This window comes from Microcaecilia unicolor, chromosome 10 (assembly GCF_901765095.1).
Source record: "Microcaecilia unicolor chromosome 10, aMicUni1.1, whole genome shotgun sequence".
Classification (NCBI taxonomy): Eukaryota; Metazoa; Chordata; class Amphibia; order Gymnophiona; family Siphonopidae; genus Microcaecilia; species Microcaecilia unicolor.
Genome location: NC_044040.1, coordinates 96250704 through 96271207, shown reverse-complemented (window position 1 = coordinate 96271207; position 20504 = coordinate 96250704). Strand labels below are relative to the sequence as shown.

Here is a 20504-nt window from a genome sequence, read left to right as displayed (position 1 = left end):
AAGAAAAAGAAAATGAGATGTAGATGAATTATATGCACATATCCTCTTGATTGCTTCATACCTGTGGTATTGCCATTAGAAAACTCTAAAGGTAACCTACTGAATGATTAGGCAGACAAACACAATTTTTTTCACTCTGCTATCCTAATTAGAATAATTGACTATAAATGAAGAGATGTGCTAGGGGTGGGTGGGAGTGGGAGGGGGTGGGAATGAAGATTGAACTAGGCCCTTCTGTGCTCTACTGTGCCTTCTAGAGGCTATCTGTTATGCTGTGTGGCAGAAAGTCTTATTCATGGTGCTGGTAACTTTTGTTCCAGCATGGAAATGTATAGTGAAGAGCACACTGGGATGGGGAAAAGATGCAATGATGGCTTGCTTAAATAAGATTCTATGAGATATAGATGGGGAACAGATAATAGACTGTCATAAACGCTGAACGGCAGTGAGAGTGAGGTAAAGCAGCAGCACCATTGCCTGTAAGAAACCAGAATATCAGAAGAGGACCAAAATAGCACAGATCTAGGCTGGAAGGCCCTAACACACCTGAAGAGGGCCACTTCAGCACCTAGATAGGATCAAAGTTTCAAGTTTATTTAATTCTTGATATACTATTTATTGGTGTTCCAATTAAGCAGTTTATAATAATGGCAATAATTACATTGAGTTCTCCGAGGACAAGCAGGCTGCTTGTTCTCACTGATGGGTGACGTCCACGGCAGCCCCTCCAATCGGAAACTTCTCTAGCAAAGTCCTTTGCTAGTCCTCGCGCGCCCGCGCGCACCGCACATGCGCGGCCGTCTTCCCGCCCGAAACCGGCTCGAGCCGGCCAGTCTTCTTTTGTCCGCACTCGGTACGGTCGTGTTTTCGCCGTGTCGAGCCCCGGAAAGTCGACCTCGCGCGTCCAAATTTATTTTGACGTGTTTTTTCTTCGGAAAAGTCTTTTCAAGTGTCGGGAAGTGCTCCGGAAACCCCCCCCCCCCCCCCCCGGGTTTCGTGTTAATCCTCCCCGTACTTCCAGCTTTTTGCCCCGATAAGTTTTCTTTCGTCGTCGGGGTAGGCCTCTTTCGGCCTCGGTCGAGATTTTCTCCCTTACAAATTTTTTTGGTGCTCTTTTTCCGTCATTTCGGACTTTGATTTCGCCGGCGCGATTTTTCCGCCCATGACATCGAAGCCTTCCAGCGGCTTCAAGAAGTGCACCCAGTGCGCCCGGGTTATCTCGCTCACTGATCGACACTCGTCGTGTCTTCAGTGTCTGGGGGCCGAGCACCGCCCTCAGAACTGCAGTCTGTGTTCCCTGCTTCAAAGGCGGACTCAGGTAGCGAGATTAGCCCAGTGGAACGTGTTGTTCTCGGGCTCTTCGTCGGCATCGGCACCGGGATCTTCGAGTGCATCGACGTCGTCAGCGTCCAGACCATCTTCCTCGGCCGCCCCTGCATCGAGTGCATCGAGGCATCGGGCCTCTGCATCGGCGCCGAGACATCGGATAGCTGCATCGACGTCGGTGGTACCGGGACCTCGTCTGCTGATGTCGTCGGACGGTGGTGCATCGTCAGGAGTGCAGGTGAGGGCTGTCCATTCCCCTGCTGGTGGCAGTGAGCCTTCGGGTGGGTCTCCTCCTACCCTGAGGGCTCCTGCGGTACAGCCCCCCCGAGACCGACCTCCTTCGGCCTCGGCCCCGAGGAAGCGACGGCTGGATTCTACGTCCTCCTCGTCGGTGCCGGGGAGCTCCGGTGACATGCTTCGGAAGAAATCGAAGAAGCATCGACACCGGTCGCCTCCCCGCGTCGGCACCGAGAGCTCTGGGTCGCCGAGGGAGTCGGCACCCAGCAGGCATCGGCACCGAGAGGACCGCTCACCCTCTGTTCAAGAGGTGTCGATGCGCTCCACTCTGGACAGCCCGGAACAGCCTCCTCGCCCGGAACAGGTTCTGACGTCGACGCCTGCATCGACCTCTTTGCCTTTCTCTGCAGCCGCTCTGAACGAGAGCCTCCGGGTCGTTCTCCCAGAGATTCTGGGAGAGCTGTTGCGCCCTACCCCTCCGGTACCGGCGGTGCTTGCGCCTCCGGTACCGTCGAGCGTGGCGCCGGCTGGCCCATCGCCCGGGGTGAGGTCCCCGACGTCGGTACCGCGTGCGGTACCGACTGCGGCCACCTCCCAGGAGGGCTCCCCGACTACGTCGGCGGAGGGAGCTTCGCCGATGCGGGCCAGGGAGTCTACCTCTCGACGCCCCCATTGTGGACGTGGCTCCACTGAGTCGAGCCGGGCGAGGTTGCAGACACAGGTTCGTGAACTTGTGTCTGACACCGAGGGTGAGGCCTCGTGGGAGGAAGAAGAAGACCCCAGATATTTCTCTGACGAGGAGTCTGAGGGTCTTCCTTCTGATCCCACTCCCGCTCCTGAAAGACAGCTTTCTCCTCCTGAGAGTCTGTCTTTCGCTTCCTTTGTCCGGGAGATGTCTACGGCCATCCCCTTCCCGGTGGTTGTGGAGGACGAGCCCAGGGCTGAAATGTTTGAGCTCCTGGACTATCCTTCTCCACCTAAGGAAGCGTCCACTGTTCCCTTGCACCATGTCCTAAAAAAGACATTGCTTGCGAACTGGACAAAACCTCTAACTAATCCCCACATCCCCAAGAAGATCGAGTCCCAGTACCGGATCCATGGGGACCCAGAGCTGATGCGCACTCAGTTGCCTCACGACTCTGGAGTTGTGGATCTGGCCCTAAAGAAGGCTAAGAGTTCTAGGGAGCATGCTTCGGCGCCCCCGGGCAAGGACTCTAGAACCTTAGACTCCTTTGGGAGGAAGGCCTACCATTCCTCTATGCTCGTGGCCAAAATCCAGTCTTACCAGCTCTACACGAGCATACACATGCGGAACAATGTGCGGCAGTTGGCGGGCTTGGTTGATGCTCTCCCCCCCCGAGCAGGCCAAGCCTTTTCAGGAGGTGGTCAGGCAGCTGAAGGCGTGCAGAAAATTCCTGGCCAGAGGGGTGTATGACACCTTTGATGTTGCGTCCAGGGCCGCTGCTCAAGGTGTGGTGATGCGGATTGCGGACTCGCCTTGCCGTGCGGACAACATTTTTGGAGAGAAAGTCGAACAGGTGGTAGAGTCTCTCCACCAGCGGGACACCGCATTCGACAAGTTCTCCCGCCGGCAGCCTTCAGCATCTACCTCTACAGGTAGAAGATTTTTCGGGGGAAGGAAGACTGTTCCCTACTCTTCTGGTAAGCGTAGGTACAATCCTCCTTCTCGACAGCCTGCGGCCCAGGCTAAGCCCCAGCGCGCTCGCTCTCGTCAGCAGCGTGCGCCTCAGCCAGGCCCCTCGGCTCCCCAGCAAAAGCAAGGGGCGAGCTTTTGACTGGCTCCAGCAGAGCATAGCTGACATCCAAGTGTCAGTGCCGGGCGACCTACCAGTCGGGGGGAGGTTGAAAGCTTTTCACCAAAGGTGGCCTCTCATAACCTCCGATCAGTGGGTTCTCCAAATAGTCCGGCAAGGATACACCCTCAATTTGGCCTCAAAACCTCCAAATTGTCCACCGGGAGCTCAGTCTTACAGCTTCCAGCACAAGCAGGTACTTGCAGAGGAACTCTCCGCCCTTCTCAGCGCCAATGCGGTCGAGCCCGTGCCATCCGGGCAAGAAGGGCTGGGATTCTATTCCAGGTACTTCCTTGTGGAAAAGAAAACAGGGGGGATGCGTCCCATCCTAGACCTAAGGGCCCTGAACAAATATCTAGTCAAAGAAAAGTTCAGGATGCTTTCCCTGGGCACCCTACTTCCCATGATTCAGGAAAACGATTGGCTATGCTCTCTGGACTTGAAGGATGCCTACACACACATCCCGATACTGCCAGCTCACAGACAGTATCTGCGATTTCAGCTGGGCACCCGTCACTTCCAGTACTGTGTGCTACCCTTTGGGCTCGCCTCTGCGCCCAGGGTGTTCACAAAGTGCTTGGCTGTAGTAGCAGCAGCACTTCGCAGGCTGGGGGTGCACGTGTTCCCATATCTCGACGATTGGCTGGTGAAGAACACGTCCGAGGCAGGAGCCCTGCAGTCCATGCAGATGACTATTCGCCTCCTGGAGCTACTGGGGTTTGTGATAAATTACCCAAAGTCCCATCTTCTCCCAGCGCAGAGACTCGAATTCATAGGAGCTCTGCTGGATTCTCGGACGGCTCGCGCCTATCTCCCAGAGGTGAGAGCCAACAACTTGTTGTCCCTCGTCTCGCGGGTGCGAGCGTCCCAGCAGATCACAGCTCGGCAGATGTTGAGATTGCTGGGCCACATGGCCTCCACAGTTCATGTGACTCCCATGGCCCGTCTTCACATGAGATCTGCTCAATGGACCCTAGCCTCCCAGTGGTATCAGGCTGCTGGGGGTCTAGAAGACGTGATCCACCTGTCCACGAGTTTTCTCGAATCCCTGTATTGGTGGACAATCTGGTCCAATTTGACTCTGGGACGTCCTTTCCAAATTCCTCAGCCACAAAAAGTGCTGACAACGGATGCGTCTCTCCTGGGATGGGGAGCTCATGTCGATGGGCTTCACACCCAAGGAAGCTGGTCCCTCCAGGAACGCGGTCTACAGATCAATCTCCTGGAGTTGCGAGCGATCTGGAACGCTCTGAAGGCTTTCAGAGATCGGCTGTCCCATCAAATTATCCAAATTCAGACAGACAACCAGGTTGCCATGTACTATGTCAACAAGCAGGGGGGCACCGGATCTCGCCCCCTGTGTCAGGAAGCCGTCAGCATGTGGCTCTGGGCTCGCCGTCTCGGCATGGTGCTCCAAGCCACATATCTGGCAGGCGTAAACAACAGTCTGGCTGACAGACTGAGCCGGATTATGCAACCTCACGAGTGGTCGCTCAACTCCAGAGTGGTGCGCCAGATCTTCCAAGCGTGGGGCACCCCCTTGGTGGATCTCTTCGCATCTCGAGTGAACCACAAAGTCCCTCAGTTCTGTTCCAGGCTTCAGGCCCCCGGCAGACTGGCATCGGATGCCTTCCTCCTGGATTGGGGGGAGGGCCTGCTGTATGCTTATCCTCCCATTCCTCTGGTGGGGAAGACTTTGTTGAAACTCAAGCAAGACCGAGGCACCATGATTCTGATTGCTCCTTTTTGGCCGCGTCAGATCTGGTTCCCTCTTCTTCTGGAGTTATCCTCCGAAGAACCGTGGAGATTGGAGTGTTTTCCGACCCTCATCACGCAGGACGAAGGGGCTCTTCTGCATCCCAACCTCCGGTCCCTGGCTCTCACGGCCTGGATGTTGAGAGCGTAGACTTTGCCTCTTTGGGTCTGTCAGAGGGTGTCTCCCGTGTCTTGCTTGCTTCCAGGAAAGATTCCACTAAGAGGAGTTACTTCTTTCTGTGGAGGAGGTTTGCCGTCTGGTGTGACAGCAAGGCCCTAGCTCCTCGCTCTTGTCCTACACAGACCCTGCTTGAATACCTTCTGCACTTGTCTGAGTCTGGTCTCAAGACCAACTCTGTAAGAGTTCACCTTAGCGCAATCAGTGCATACCATTACCATGTGGAAGGTAAGCCGATCTCAGGACAGCCTTTAGTTGTTCGCTTCATGAGAGGTTTGCTTTTGTCAAAGCCCCCTGTCAAGCCTCCTACAGTGTCATGGGATCTCAATGTCGTTCTCACCCAGCTGATGAAACCTCCTTTTGAGCCACTGAATTCCTGCCATCTGAAGTACTTGACCTGGAAGGTCATTTTCTTGGTGGCAGTGAGCTTCAGGCCCTGGTAGCCCAGGCCCCTTACACCAAATTTCATCATAACAGAGTAGTCCTCCGCACTCACCCTAAGTTCTTGCCAAAGGTCGTGTCGGAGTTCCATCTGAACCAGTCAATTGTCTTGCCAACATTCTTTCCCCGTCCTCATTCCTGCCCTGCTGAACGTCAGCTGCACACATTGGACTGCAAGAGAGCATTGGCCTTCTACCTGGAGCGGACACAGCCCCACAGACAGTCCGCCCAATTGTTTGTTTCTTTTGATCCCAATAGGAGGGGAGTGGCTGTAGGGAAACGCACCATATCCAATTGGCTAGCAGATTGCATTTCCTTCACTTACACCCAGGCGGGGCTGGCTCTTGAGGGTCATGTCACGGCTCATAATGTTAGAGCCATGGCTGCGTCGGTAGCCCACTTGAAGTCAGCCTCCATTGAAGAAATTTGCAAAGCTGCGACGTGGTCATCTGTCCACACATTCACATCTCATTACTGCCTGCAGCAGGATACCCGACGCGACAGTCGGTTCGGGCAGTCAGTTCTTCAGAACCTGTTTGGGCTTTAGGATCCAACTCCACCCCCCGAGGGCCCTGTTTGTTCTGTTCCAGGCTGCACTCTCAGTTAGTTGGTAAATTTTTTAGGTCAATCTCAGTTATGTCCTCGCCGTTGCGAGGCCCAATTGACCATGGTTGTTGTTTTGAGTGAGCCTGGGGGCTAGGGATACCCCATCAGTGAGAACAAGCAGCCTGCTTGTCCTCGGAGAAAGCGAATGCTACATACCTGTAGAAGGTATTCTCCGAGGACAGCAGGCTGATTGTTCTCACAAACCCGCCCGCCTCCCCTTTGGAGTTGTGTCTTCCCTTGAAGTGTATTGTCTTGCTACATACTGGACTGGCCGGCTCGAGACGGTTTCGGGCGCGAAGACGGCCGCGCATGCGCGGTGCGCGCGGGCGCGCGAGGACTAGCAAAGGACTTTGCTAGAGAAGTTTCCGATTGGAGGGGCTGCCGTGGACGTCACCCATCAGTGAGAACAATCAGCCTGCTGTCCTCGGAGAATACCTTCTACAGGTATGTAGCATTCGCTTTATAAAAGAAGGAGCGAAGAAACTATGAGGGGAAGTGGGGGAGGGAGGAAATTGCATAAAATAAATAGGACAGAATGGCAAAGAAGAGGGTAGTTATAGGATATCTGTTGTACCCTTCAGATTCAAATCCATAGTCCCTCACCTCAAAGTAAGCCCAAGGTTCTTATTACAAATAGTTTTTTTCTTTGCTTTTATTTTAATAGGTTTTTAAACCTGTCTTGAAAAGTGTTAGTGAGAATGGAAGGCCCTAAAACACATGAAGAGGGCCAACACAACATTAAGGTAGGTTGAGAGGCCTTAAAACACCTGCAGATGACAATTATAACATCAATATTGGCTTTAGTTTCCACAGTCCTGTACTCTTTCCAGCAGCAGAATACATGAGGTTGATCTGAATACTTTTCCCAGCAGCCCCCAGTAGAGGACTCCAGAGGACACCATGAACAATCTAGGCTTCAGCTTCCACAGTCCCAAATTCTTTCCAGCAACAGAATGTTCATGGCCATATTTATTTCAGCTGTCCTCAAGAGAAGACTATAAAGCCTGTTTTGTATCACACTAGATAAAAGATTTCATGAGTTTGCTTTTGTTCTTCTCATTGCTTTAATATGAGAACATATTCATACAAATATTAATTTTGCTGTCCATAAGGTATTTATTGCAAAGTTATCCTTACTATAAAATTCTAATTCTGGTTTTAACTTCTCCATCTGTTATAGAAAAAAGGAAATACACATGATAAATACAAGTTTAATATCATAAAGGGCTATTATAAATTAAGACTGCTGAAAATTTCTTATTATTCTAAGGGACTCATATTCAAAGCACTTAGAATTACAAAGTTCCATAGATTATTATGCAACTTTGTAAGTCTAAGTGCTTTGAAAATATGCCTCTGTATGTATTGCATATAGAAAAAGTTGTTATATTTTAGTATAATAAGAAGAGTTACTTACAGTCCCATGAAAAGATGGGGCATTGCTGTTAAAAAGCTCCCAATAGACATAATTAAACATCCAGCTGCTATTGTCTTTGGTCTGTGAAACTTAGCTCCAAAGTAACTTATAAATGCAAGCACCAACAAATTACCTAGAAAAATAAAGAAAGTTATGATTACTGATTTCTTTTACATATATACAGTAAAACGTTACAAAATTTACTCACAAAAACTGCATACAAATAATAAGAGTAATATACTAAACTGCAGAAAATCATGCAAAAACTGCAAATAAGGATCATTATTTGTACATGTGAGTAGACTTTGTGTAATTTACCTGCCTTCACAAGTAATAAAATTTTGTGTTAATTTCTTCATTTAGAAACAGAGAAAAAACGAAGGCAGATTATTATTATTATTAGCAACATTTGTATAGTGCTACCAGACACATGCAGTGCTGAACACCTGACAAAGAGAGACAGTCCCTGCTCAATACAGCTTACAATCTAAAAATACAGACAGACAAGACAATTAAGGGCGAGGGAAGTACCGGGTGAGAAGGAACAAGGGGAGGGCAATTGAGATGAATACCATATGGCGTATCCAGTCTGCCCATCCATTGCAAAACTTATGGGGCCCTTTTATTAAAGTGAGCTAAGCAATTAGCTCATGAATCAGTGTGTTAACTTAGCTCATGGCTGTGGTAGCTGCTGCCATGTAGGCAAGACAGTGTACACTAATTGACATGCTCATTGCATTGCTTATTATGGACAGAAAATGAGTAAGTTCTGGGTGGGGACTGTAGGATCGTTATCACAGCTAATAAATTATCCGTGACTCAAGTTCCCCAAACAGAACTATCTGCAAACAAATTATTCTGTACTAGGTCTAGGGGAGGGAACCTTGGAACCTATACAGTTATTTCCGAGAGAGAAGAAGGCGACTGGAAAAAGCAGGCTGGAATATATTAGTTTATTATAGATAAGAAAATATAGATAATGTATGCAAAATATATAGAACTCTGGCAAAGCTTTGGCTGAATACAAAATTACTGGCTGATAACAGTTACAATCATACGTCACACTACTAAACACTAATTCTTACTGGTTACCAGATAAAATTACACACTAATTGGTCATGTTACTATGCTACGAGGTAGTACAGTTATTAGTAGCTTATCTCCTGTTCACGGTATGACTATACCCAATCCTTTGCTCAGGTAATTACCACTAACTAGCCCCATACTAATAGGAAATAAATCACCGTGTTTCTCACCAGGCTGACCTCAGGGTCGTCTTCAGGGAATGCACGGGATACTTCACAGACTCAAGTTGAGATTGCAGCGAGTCTTAGTCAGAGCTAGGACTGGAACTCTGCAGCAGACAGGGAGGGCACAGGTCACTCCTTACAGGTAGCTGAACCACACGGTACTTTCCTCCAGATACACAGTTCATCAGTTGGTGGACCTTATTAGGTCTCACTGGTCTTCTTTCCACCTCCACCTTCTTCCACGGCTTCCGACTAACTGATTTCTCCTTGTTCCCGCTCTCTTGAGTCCCTGATGCACAGGTGATTAGCCGGGACCAATCTGGATCCGTTTCGGCTCACTGCATGGCAAGAAGCGTCCGTTGTTCTTGACCTTCAAGTTGTTACATTTTGGTATGCATGATCTGTTTCTCACCCGCCTTGCTGGAGCCAGCCTCTCAGGGAGATAAAGGGGGCTGGTTTGCCCACAGCATGTCCTTGGTGTTACAAGACTGTTAGTGATTTTCCAGAAAGCTGAATTAGCTAAATCACTGTTATGCAGGTCAGAGTTTACAGCCTCCATTTTGATGTCACAGGATTATACAGGCCAAGACCAGCAAGGTGAGACACACAGGGAAATACTCCTACAGGACTGCACATTGCATACAGTCAATTACCACATGCTGTCATTGTGCAGATAGCACAGGTGCACTTACTGCCTAACAAGTACTGTGAGTCTGCCACTAGAGGTCATGGCAACCATTTTGATGCAACAAACACTAGAGGCAGAAGTGAGTGGGGTTCGTTCCTGTCCCCACCACCATCACTGGACCACCAGGGATCTTAGGTAGGCCCAGGGAGTGGGAGGGGAGTTCATCTTTACTGGAGGATGGGGCATTGGAAGGAGGGGGCTGTTTTGGGTGAGGTGTGAGGGAGATTGGAGGGGCTGAACACATATTCAGCTGGGGCCTTCATAGGTAACCAGGTGACTTTAGGAGAGCTTTGAAGCTGTCCTAAATTCACCCAGTTAGCTATGCAGCTGCCAACACTGAATATTGCCAGTACCTGCATAACTGCCGGCTCCTCTCCAACTTCACCCTCTGTACTACCCATGACCTGCCACTTCATATGTGGCTGGTCAGAGCCAATATTCAGTGGCACTGCTCAGTTAAATGTCGCTGAATATCAGCGGTTGGGCAGCCCCACATGATTTAAGCAGGTAGAAGATTCTCTTGCCTGCTTAAATTGCTTTGAATATTAGGCGGTATATTTTTAATATCTACATAAGTATTGCTTTTGATTTTAAATTTAGTCCTGAAAGGCGCTGCTTCTGCTTTATTTTATTGTATTCAGTACTTGACTGACCAGCCTTTACTCTTGCAGAGAAATAAGCATTGCTCTGGCATGGAATGGACAAACTTCACAAGGCTGTCACGTGCAATACTGTATATATTCGTGTATAAGCTGAAAAATTTCAACTCCAAATTACCTTAAAAAAAACCAAGGTCCTCTTATGGAATTCTCTCCCATTATCCCTTCTACTGATAAATTTAAGGCTGATCTCAAGACTTTTCAATTTAATGACACTTTCCACTTTCTTATCTATGTTTCTTTCGGTGAATTTCCGGGATGGGTCCTGAGTCACACTGTAGCATTTCCCTCATGTTTTTTCACCACCCTCTGTGATATTGTAGCTCTTCCCCTATTGTCCTTCCCATCCTGTTCTGCTTGTATTTCTTCTATTTGTTTTAAAATTTGTTTAGACTATAAGCTGCCCTGAAGGCTTTCCGAACTGCAGGATAGTAAATTTTAAATAAACTGGAAACGTGGAAGATCTTATCTATGGGTCATTCCCCATAGCGACTAATAAAATTAATTGATGCTCCCATCCCCATTGGCAACACAATCCAGCAATCCACAGTGTCTCCTGTCAGTTCCCTCCCTCCGCCAGCCCATGGTTTGCCATCTCAACCCCCCCCCCCCCCCCCCAGCTGTATACTTCAAATTTCTCATCTATAGAGCAGCGGCAGTTCATCAGTACACCTAAGCTGCCTGTGGCCTGTTCCAAAGTGATCCCTTTGACCTGTTTCGCTCATGAGGAAACAGAAAATTAAGTCACAGGGGATGGGATGGGTCAGAGGGAGGGCTCCGGAGCAGGCCACAGGTAGCCTAGATGTATTACTACGCTGCTGCTGCTCCATAGAAGACAAGATTGAAGGTATATGGTGATGGTGGTGTCGGGGGGGGGGGGGGAGGGAGGAATGAGGTGTTGTTGGGGGGGCAGTGGTGTGCTGGTAAATTTTTAACAACGGGCTCTCTCTCCGGGCATAGCCGGCCCTGAAATTTGGGGGGGGGGGGGGGAATACATGCCTCTCTCTCCCATCCCTTGTGCAGGCACGCTAGGCATACCTTAGCCGAGCCCCACCAGCCAATAAATGGACTGCCACCATTGTCTGCTGCTTGTTTCTGGCTCTGAGCGGCATGATGGAACCTTCTTGCGCTTGCATGAAAAGTCCCAGCCTGATGCTCAGAGTCAGAAACAAGGAGCAGGGAGCAGCAGTAGTCTATTTACTTGGCTGGTGGGGCCAGCATCACTGCCAGCAAAGTAAAAGAGAATTCAGGAGGGGGGCCTAAGCCCACATTTTGGGAGTCAGTTGTTAAAGTAGCCATGGGAAGGCCTACTTTAACAACCGGCTCGCAAAATTCTTAAATTTTAACAAACGGCTCTTGCGAGCCTGTGAGAGCCCGCTCCAGCACACCACGGGAGGGGGGGGGGGGGGGGGGGATTGAGATGCTGAATAATGGGCTGGCAGAGGAAGTAAAAGGAAAGATTTCAGACTGTACACAAGGTTGGGGAGGGAGGAGGGAGACAGAGAAAGATTAATGCTGGATAGAGGGAGGGGAGGATGAAAAGGAAGCAATGTTGGACCCACAGGTCTGGAGGGGAGGGAGTAAGAAGGAGCAATGTTGAACTTGGAGATGAAAGTGAAGAAGCTAAGGATGCAGGAGCAGATGAGGGGAGGAAGGTTGAAGGAGAGCCTCAACTTATACATGGGTCACAACATTTTTGGCCATTTAACCCCCAAACTACCCTTGATTTATATACAAGACTAGCCGTTGAGCCCGTAAAAACGGGCTGGTATTGGGATTTTCCTTCCTTCCTTCCCCCTCCCTCCCCGTGAGGTCGCCACCGCTACCGTTCCCCCCCATCCGGAGTCGCCGCCATCCCTCCACCCGGCCCGGGACCTCTCTCTCTCCGCTACTAAACTTACACATCCATTCGCCGGAACACAGCACGCACATCAGCTGAGCTGCCGTCGGCCCTTCCTTCTCTGCCTGTGTCCCGCCCTCCTGTGACGTAACATCAGCGAGGGCGGGACACAGGCAGGGAAGGAAGGCCGACGGGAGCTCAGCTGATGTGCGTGCTGCGTTCCGGCGAATGGATGTGTAAGTTTAGTAGCGGAGAGAGGGCCCGGGCCGGGTGTGTGTGTGTGTGGGGGGGGGGAGGTAACGGTAGCGGCGACCTCGGGTGGGCGGGTGGGGGGGGGGAGCGGTATCAACCTTGGCGGCGCAGTTTCCCTCTCTGTCCCGCCCTCGTCATCACGTATTGATGCGGGGGCGGGACAGAGAGGGAAGTCTCTACTGTGCATTTGCGAGTGAGTCGGTCACTTGCCGTTTATATGTTTGATTGACTTATACACAAGTATATATGGTAATCCTGTTCCAGGCTGCAGTCAGTGACTCTGTGAGCTCATGCTTTGTCATTGGCTGTTGTTTGGATATTTCCACTGACACCTTGTGCCACAGATTAAAGATGCTAATTCGGTGGTAAAACTACAGAATTGGGCTATTTCCCACTCCTCCCCGCAGGATTTTTTGAAAGCCAGGGGGTTACAGCTTGTTGTTGTGGGTTGGGCGATTATTTATCACCACGGTCACAGGTTGGCTGCTCCTTAACTGCTTGCCTTCCTATTGGTCCTAATTGGACCAATAGGAGGCAAGATCTGGCCCTCTTTAAAATGCTGCCCGCACGCGCCTTTTTATCTCTCTCTCTCTTTTGTTCGTAAAGCCCAAGGTGTTCACTGTGGTGGCGGGTCCCCTCCTGATCTGCTGTCTGAGTCAGAGAACAGATCATCAGGAGAGGGGGACCCGCGGCTGCCATCAGAGAGGAGGAGGCAGAAGAGAAGACAGCAAGGAGCATGGCTATGAGCTGCTGCATCCACATTGTCATGCTTTATTGTTGGTAGCATTTTTATTTAATTTCACTTATATTTTCATACATGCCAGCTTGTTCGCCATATGGATGTACACAGAGGAAGTATAATAATGGAATAACTTTTCATAGGTAGAGTAGGTAATTTGTTATAAACTGTAGTCAGCGTGTCATTTGGAGGGGTTGGTTATAGGGACACCCTAACACGCTTTGTATTCATGAAGAGATTTTTTTCTCCTGGTAAAGGGCCACTAAAACATCATGCTATGAGAATCAAGTTCTCAACATTCAGAGTTTCTATCTATTTATTTACTTATTTATAGCATTTATAATCCCACATTAAACATGATTTAGGTTGAAACCTGGGAGCATGTAAAATCTTTTTTTTTCCTGTGCCTAGGTCAAAAAAGAGAGATGGTTTGAGGGAACTTGCTCCTTTTGTTTTGTGGGTGGGTTGGTGGATGGATTATGAATTTGTGCTAATTATGATTATGATGCTGCTGCTGATGATGATGATTATGGAGCTGATTGTGCTAATTATGCAGCTTATGATTATGATTATGCTGCTGACGCCGATTATGTTTATGCTGATTCTATTATGATTATGCTGCTGATGCTGATTATGCTTATGCTGATTATGTTTATGCTGCTGCTGATTCTGTTTATAATGATTATGCTTATGCTTATGATGATTACAATATGAATATTCATCTTGACCTTATTAATATTCATATTGACATTATTAATATTTGCATTGACCTTATTAATATTTATAATAATATTGGGCTATTTTTGGACTGCTTTTGTGCTGGAAAATTTTTTCGCCATCTGGACACTGAGCAGGCCATTCAATTGGCAGTTCTTGAGAGGACATCCAGAGAAGCAGAGAACTACACCGGTAAGAATTTGCTAGGTAACTGCATTTAAACTTGGGGAAAAGTAGACTTAGAATTATATAGGTAACCTCTGTGACTTCATTTCAAGTTACTCTGCTCACTAAGCAAAGGAGTTTAAAGAATAATTTTTCTTAGCATATAAAGTCTTTCTTACAGTTCCATAGGCTAGCATTTAAGAAGGCTATTTTAAAGTTACTATAATGTCAGTGTAAAACACACCTAATAGGCACAGAAGCCTCAGTTTAAACTTTCATTCCCTCCCACCCACCCCAATTTCAGCCCAGCCCAACCTGAACTCTGATTTATAGGTCCTTAAGCCAATTAGGAGCTTACATATTTTATTAGGGCATCTCTATCAGCCAGTAATTAGCTCTTAGAAATATGGAGGGGCATTTTCGATATGACATCTAAGTCAGACTTTGGACGTTTTGCGTTAAACATCCCAAATCTGAATAGTAAATATAACCATTTTCAAAACAGCACAATGTCTTGTCTATTTTTTTTTTAAATGGCCACATGCTAGATGTTTTTGTGCTTTGAGTGTTTATCTTTTAGACACATTTTCGAAAAAAAAAAAAAGTCCAAGTGCAAAATGCACAAAATCAAGCCATTAGGATGTAGGCGGACCCAGCATTCTTAGTAGACTGGTCACAAAAACATCCCAGAAGAGCAATGGGGCACCTTATGGAGCACTGCTGTGGACTTCATATAAAAGCTCCCAGGTACACATCTCACCCTTACCTCCTTATCTTGTCTGCTAAATCCTCCAAAACCCGCTGGCCCCCACCACTACAATACCCCATATGGGTGAAGAGGTCATTTATATGTGGGTACAGTAGGTTTTTGGTGATTTTGGGAAGGCCGAGACATTCCACTACAAGAGTAAAAGAGTGGGATATGGGCCTGGGTCCCCTTCTTCACAGTGCACTGTACTGACCGCTAGGCTACTCCAGACACCTGCTTGCTGCTCTAATAGTAACATCTAAGGCTGACATAGAGGTTGTCATAGAGGCTGGTATATACTGTCAGGGCTGGTCAAACCCGGTAAGCGGGGTAAGCGCCGCAGGGGGGCGCCTGCCTTCAAGGGCGCCGCTGGGGCCCTGCGCCGCCATACCGCGCCGCCCTTGGTGACCTCCGCAGTTTCCTGGGCCAGTTTAGACGAGTGTTTGAGGAGCCTGGGAAAGTCACCTCCACAACGTCAGCACTGTTGAGATTAAAGCAGGGAACGCGAACCTTGGGCGACTATGCCATCCGGTTCCGCACTCTGGCTTCTGAGTTAGCCTGGAATAATGAGAGTCTGGTTGCATCCTTCTGGCAGGGGTTGGCGCCCCAAATTAAGGATGAGCTAGCTGGATGTGATCTTCCTACGGAACTGGATGACCTGATTAGACTCTGCACTACAATTGATATTCGGTTCCAGGAGCGTAGCCGAGAACGGCGCTCCACAGAAAGGGTGGAAACCAAAACGCCAAGTCTTCAGGCTGTGCCCCCGAGGTCTAGGGGCCAGGAGGCTTCTCCGCTACCACCCGCGGAACCCATGCAACTAGGACACACGTGCCTCACCATGCAGGAGAAACAGAGACGTCGGAGTCTCAACCTTTGTCTATATTGTGGAGATACTGGGCATTATACGGCCAGGTGCCCTCTTAAACCAGCACCTCTGGATCAGGGTTTGACGGCAGGCACTATAGTAAGTCTATCTACTGGCATTCTTCGTACTCAATTCTTGGTGCCAGCTATGCTCTATCTTGGTCACAAGAGGGAACAGACTGAAGTTTTTCTGGACTCCGGGGCCGGTGGAAACTTTATCGCCGAGGCCCTGGTCCATTAATTAAACATTCCTATACAAGAACTCCCTAAGACCATGCCACTTTTTTCAGTTTATGGACGCATTCAAGGTTATGTTAATACCCAGACGGGTCCGGTGAGTTTATGTATTGGAGATCACAGAGAAGTCATTTCCTTTTACATCCTCCAGTCAGCCGTGCAACCCATTATGTTGGGTCTACCGTGGTTACCGAGACACAACCCGATCCTAGACTGGCAAAAGGGAGAGATTTTGGACTGGGGTGAGTCTTGCAGGAAGGATTGCCTCATGTCAGTCCATGGTGAGAGAGACAGCGAATAGCAAGACCAAGAATCAGATGCCTGGACTGACATTAGTGACTCACAGTCCCAGGACTTGGAGGTTGCTGCAATGAATCTGAACTGTGTCTATCTGGCACCCCCGATCAGTCAGTTCCAAACTGAAGTCGGCTCGGCGTCCAAACCCCCCAGGAGTTCCGCCATCAGGGGCTCTAAGAAGATCCCTTGAGGTGGGTTATCCTGCATTTCCCCTCGAAGACTGGATTCAGGTCGTAAGGCTCCGGACCGCCATGATGTTCGGAGGTCTCAGGGCTCGCTGAGGAGTCCACAGCAAATCATGGTGGGTAGCCCTGCTTCGGCGCTGGGCACTCGGCCCAACTTGGGGTACAAGCTCAAGCCCAGTCCACAAGCAACTGCCTCACGACCCATGCCTAGTACGAGGATTATGGATCACTTGCTTAAACGCACCAACAGATTCCATCAGACATATCCATGGAGACCTTGATCACCCGAGAGGTCCGGGGGGGCCTTGAGAGGGAGGTACTGTTATGTCTCTGCCTCGGTGGCATGCTCTCATTCAGCTTGCCCTCTAGTGGTCAGACCTGCTGGGTGCAATGGACTGTCTGTTTGTGGCTTTCCCGGTTTCAGAAGTCATGCTGGTCCGGCCTGGATTTTCTAGCCTGCCAGTTGGTCTTGAGACTTTTTGGAAATGAGCTATTTCCGTACCTGGTGTACTCCCTGGCTGTTGGCCTTTATTAACCTCCTGGAAGCTTCCCTAGTTTGCCTTGCAACAGAGGTCTTCAGAGGTGTTTCTTCTGTGAGTGTTTGTTGCTGCGCTCCCTTTGCTACCCTCAGTATTCTGCTTTTGGAACTTTGCCTGGACTTGGACTTAGACTTTGCTTGCCACCTGCCTTTGGAACTTTTGCCTGGATCTGACTTTGCTTTTGCTCACTGCCTGCCTTTTGAACTTTTGTCTGGACCTGACTTTGCTTTTGCTTGCCGCCTGCATAGAGACTTCTGCCTGGACCTGACTTTGCTTTTGTTTGCCGCCTGCCTTTTGAACTTTTACCTGGACCTGACTTCTGCTTCGTCTTGCTGCCTGCCTAAGAGACCTTTGCCAAATCCAGGTACGTCAGCTCTGCCTGTGCTGGTGTGGGGTGAGTGTTCCTCCTGCCGCTGCCGTCCCTCGGCAGTGGCCCAAGGGCTCACTATCCAGTGTTTTGTGTGAAGCGTGACACACCCTCCTCCCACTGACTGGGTCCCAACTGCCTCTGGGCAAGTCTCCAGCTCTCAAATAATCCCCAGTGATTTCTAGGTTACTGGGGCCACACTCCCAGTGGTCCCACAGTTTCCAGAAAGCACTCACAGATCCAACACACAAACCACTTGGATTCTTAACAGTCCAGACAGGCAGAGTCAACGAAATTCAAAAGTATACTGCTTCTTACTTCCTATCTGTGTGCTAAAAGTAAAGAAAGAACATTCATTTCGCTGTAACAGCTTTACAGCAAAGAAACACCACCTGCTGTCCACATAGGAGAAATACATGTCAAGTCATAATACAGGAAAATATCCAATACATTTTTCAGGCTTAAAACATACCGTTTCTTCACACCTAGCATATAACTAGCACTCGTAGGGGAATTTAGTTTACATATTCCCACTCCATTATCTACTTAATTAAAAAATCACCAATAATAAGATGCAAGCAGCAATCCAGCAACGAGATGGTAGCTATCCAGTCTTTTGCACCGTGTCACGTTTTTGATTATCTTACAGTTGGTGAGAAGTTGTACGTGTGTACTCGGTGCAAAGAGCTTCTAGTACTCAGGGAACAGATCCAATCTCTGGAGGCTAGAATAGCAGACTTGGAGGAGCTGTGACAGATAGAAAGGTTTATAGAAGAGGCCTACAGGGACATAGTAGAGAAGTCCCACCTCCAGTCTGGCAACCTGTGTGCTGCCATGGAGGGGAAAGTTCTCCTGAAGGGACAGCATCACTGTGGAGAGGTAGGAAGTGATCCTGTAGTTAGCACCTGCCCTCCAGGAGATTCAATATCCTCTTGCACTGATGATGTGTCTCCAGGGGCTTCTGCCCAGGTGGGAAGGTTTAGGATGGCCGATGTAGTTGAAGTTTCAATCATTAGGCATGTAGTTAGCTGGGTCACTGGTGAACGCAGGATTGTTTGATTACTTGCTTGCCTGGTGCGAAGGTGGCTGACCTCACATGTCACCATGGGCGTAGTTGGGGGGGGGGGGGTGAGGGGGGCATTGCCCCCCCCCAAATGACTTAGTCTTGCCCAGTGCTTTTTTGTGCCGCTACTGGCGGGCGGCGGTAGTAAAAGCAGCAAGCAGGCAGGCTCAACTCCGTCCTTTGCTTCCCTGCCCTCTCTGCGTCCTGACCTCCTCTGATGTCATTTTTTATTACATTTGTACCCTGTGCTTTCCCACTCATGGCAGGCTCAATGCAGCTTACATATTATATACAGGTACTTATTTGTACCTGGGGCAATGGAGGGTTAAGTGACTTGCCCAGAGTCACAAGGAGCTGCCTGTGCCTGCAGTGGGAATTGAACCCAGTTCCCCAGGACCAAAGTCCAACACTCTAACCACTAGGCCACTCCTCTACTCTTTTGGATGGGCGGGACGCTGAGAGGGCAGGGAAGCGAAGGACGGAGTCGAAGCCTGCCTGCTTGCTGCTTTTACTACCGCCACCCGCCAGTTCACTACTGCAACTTTGGTACTAGAGAGTGGAGTGGAAGTGAGCCAGCCTATCTAGTCCACTGTAAGGAAGGAAGCCATTTGGTAAATCTCTGTTTCCACTCCCCCGCGCAGCCATCGCCGTTCACTCAAAACACAGCAAGCAAACCTGTGAGCTGTTGCATCCACGTTGTCGTTCTTTATTGTTGGTCCATCTTTAACAAGTCTAACACTGTTTTTGTTGGGTAGGCAGTGCCTTACAAGGTGGAGGAGAAAATAAATAATTGAATATCACTAAAACAACTTCAAAAATTATTGTAGCTAGTAGAAACAGCAATTATAAATTCTGTAGTTTGTGCTCATTTTTCTTCACTGTTATTCTATATAATTCAGATGGCCAGATTTCAGTGAGAATGTTCTGTTTCCTGATGGGTTCATCTTACCTGTCTGGTTTTAATCTGCCTTGGGAAGCCTAGTGTTTATAAAGATGATGGAATATATTAAAATTAAATGGAAGTAGACTTAAACTCTCCTTTCATTGGGGCACATGGAATCACATCTTCATCTGTTTTGTAGGTTTACCCTGGACATGGATGGGAGGGGAGGGCAGGGGAGAGAGGAGAGTTGCTGGATATGGATGTATGGAGGGGAGGGCAGGAGAAATGTTGGAAGGAGATACAAACGGATGGAAGGGAAGGGAGAGAGGAGTCTAGTAGCGCTTTAGAAATGTTGAGTAGTAGTCGTAGTAGAAATGCTGGACTTGAATGGAGGACAGGGAAGACAGAGGAAGGAGATGCACAAGGATGGTGGGAGGGGAGAGAGTTGAAATACTGGACATGGATGGAGAGGAGGGAAGAGAGAGGAAGTGAGATGAACATTGATGGAGGGGAGGGGGAGAGGAAAAATGCTGTACATAGATGGAGGGGAGGGAAGACAGAGGAGGGAAGCCAGCAGCGGCGCACAGCAGGAGTACGGCCCCATGCACATTTGTATTATGCTTTGCCAGGGAGGGGGAGGGAGGGAGTGAGCGAGCGAGAGAACGAGAGGCAGAGAAGGAAAGGGAAGAGCATGTAAGTTCACGGTTCCTCCAGGCTGCCAGTAGGAGAGAGAAAGAGAGAGAGAGATGGGAGATGCTGCGAAGGGGGAGAGAGGGGGGGGGGGGAGATGCTGGATAGAATGGAGAAGGGGATGGGAAGAAACAGGATGGGCAGGGGAGAGAGGAGAATTGCTGGACAACAGGGATTGATGGAGGGGACAGGGGAGAATGGAGAGTTGCTGGACATGGATGGATGGATGGAAAGGAGGGCAGGGGAGAGAATAGAAATCACTGGACATGGAGCGGAGGGCAGGGGAAGGAGGAGAATTGCTGGACATGAATGGATGGATGGAGGGGAAAGGGGAGAGAGAAAATTTGCTGGATATGGATGGATGGAGGAGAGGGCAGGGAAGAATGGAGAGTTGCTGGACATAGATGGATGGAGGGGAGGGCAGGGGAGAGAGGAGAATTGCTGAACATGGATGGATGAATGGAGGGGGCAGGGGACACAGGACATTTGCTGGATATGGGTGGATGGAGGAGAGGGCAGGGGAGACTGGAGAGTTGCTGGACGG

At 49.3% G+C, this 20504-nt stretch overlaps 1 protein-coding gene across 3 annotated transcripts in view; it reads right to left on the bottom strand.

The window, feature by feature from the left end:
- LOC115479359 (solute carrier organic anion transporter family member 1B3-like) overlaps window positions 1–20504 on the bottom strand; it is a 699693-nt gene that overhangs the window by 459132 nt on the left and 220057 nt on the right. For all 3 annotated transcript variants that reach the window (XM_030217247.1, XM_030217249.1, XM_030217248.1), the window contains one exon: window positions 7775–7907. In XM_030217247.1, coding sequence (XP_030073107.1) covers window positions 7775–7907 — 133 coding nt within the window. The remainder of the gene's footprint in view (window positions 1–7774; window positions 7908–20504) is intronic.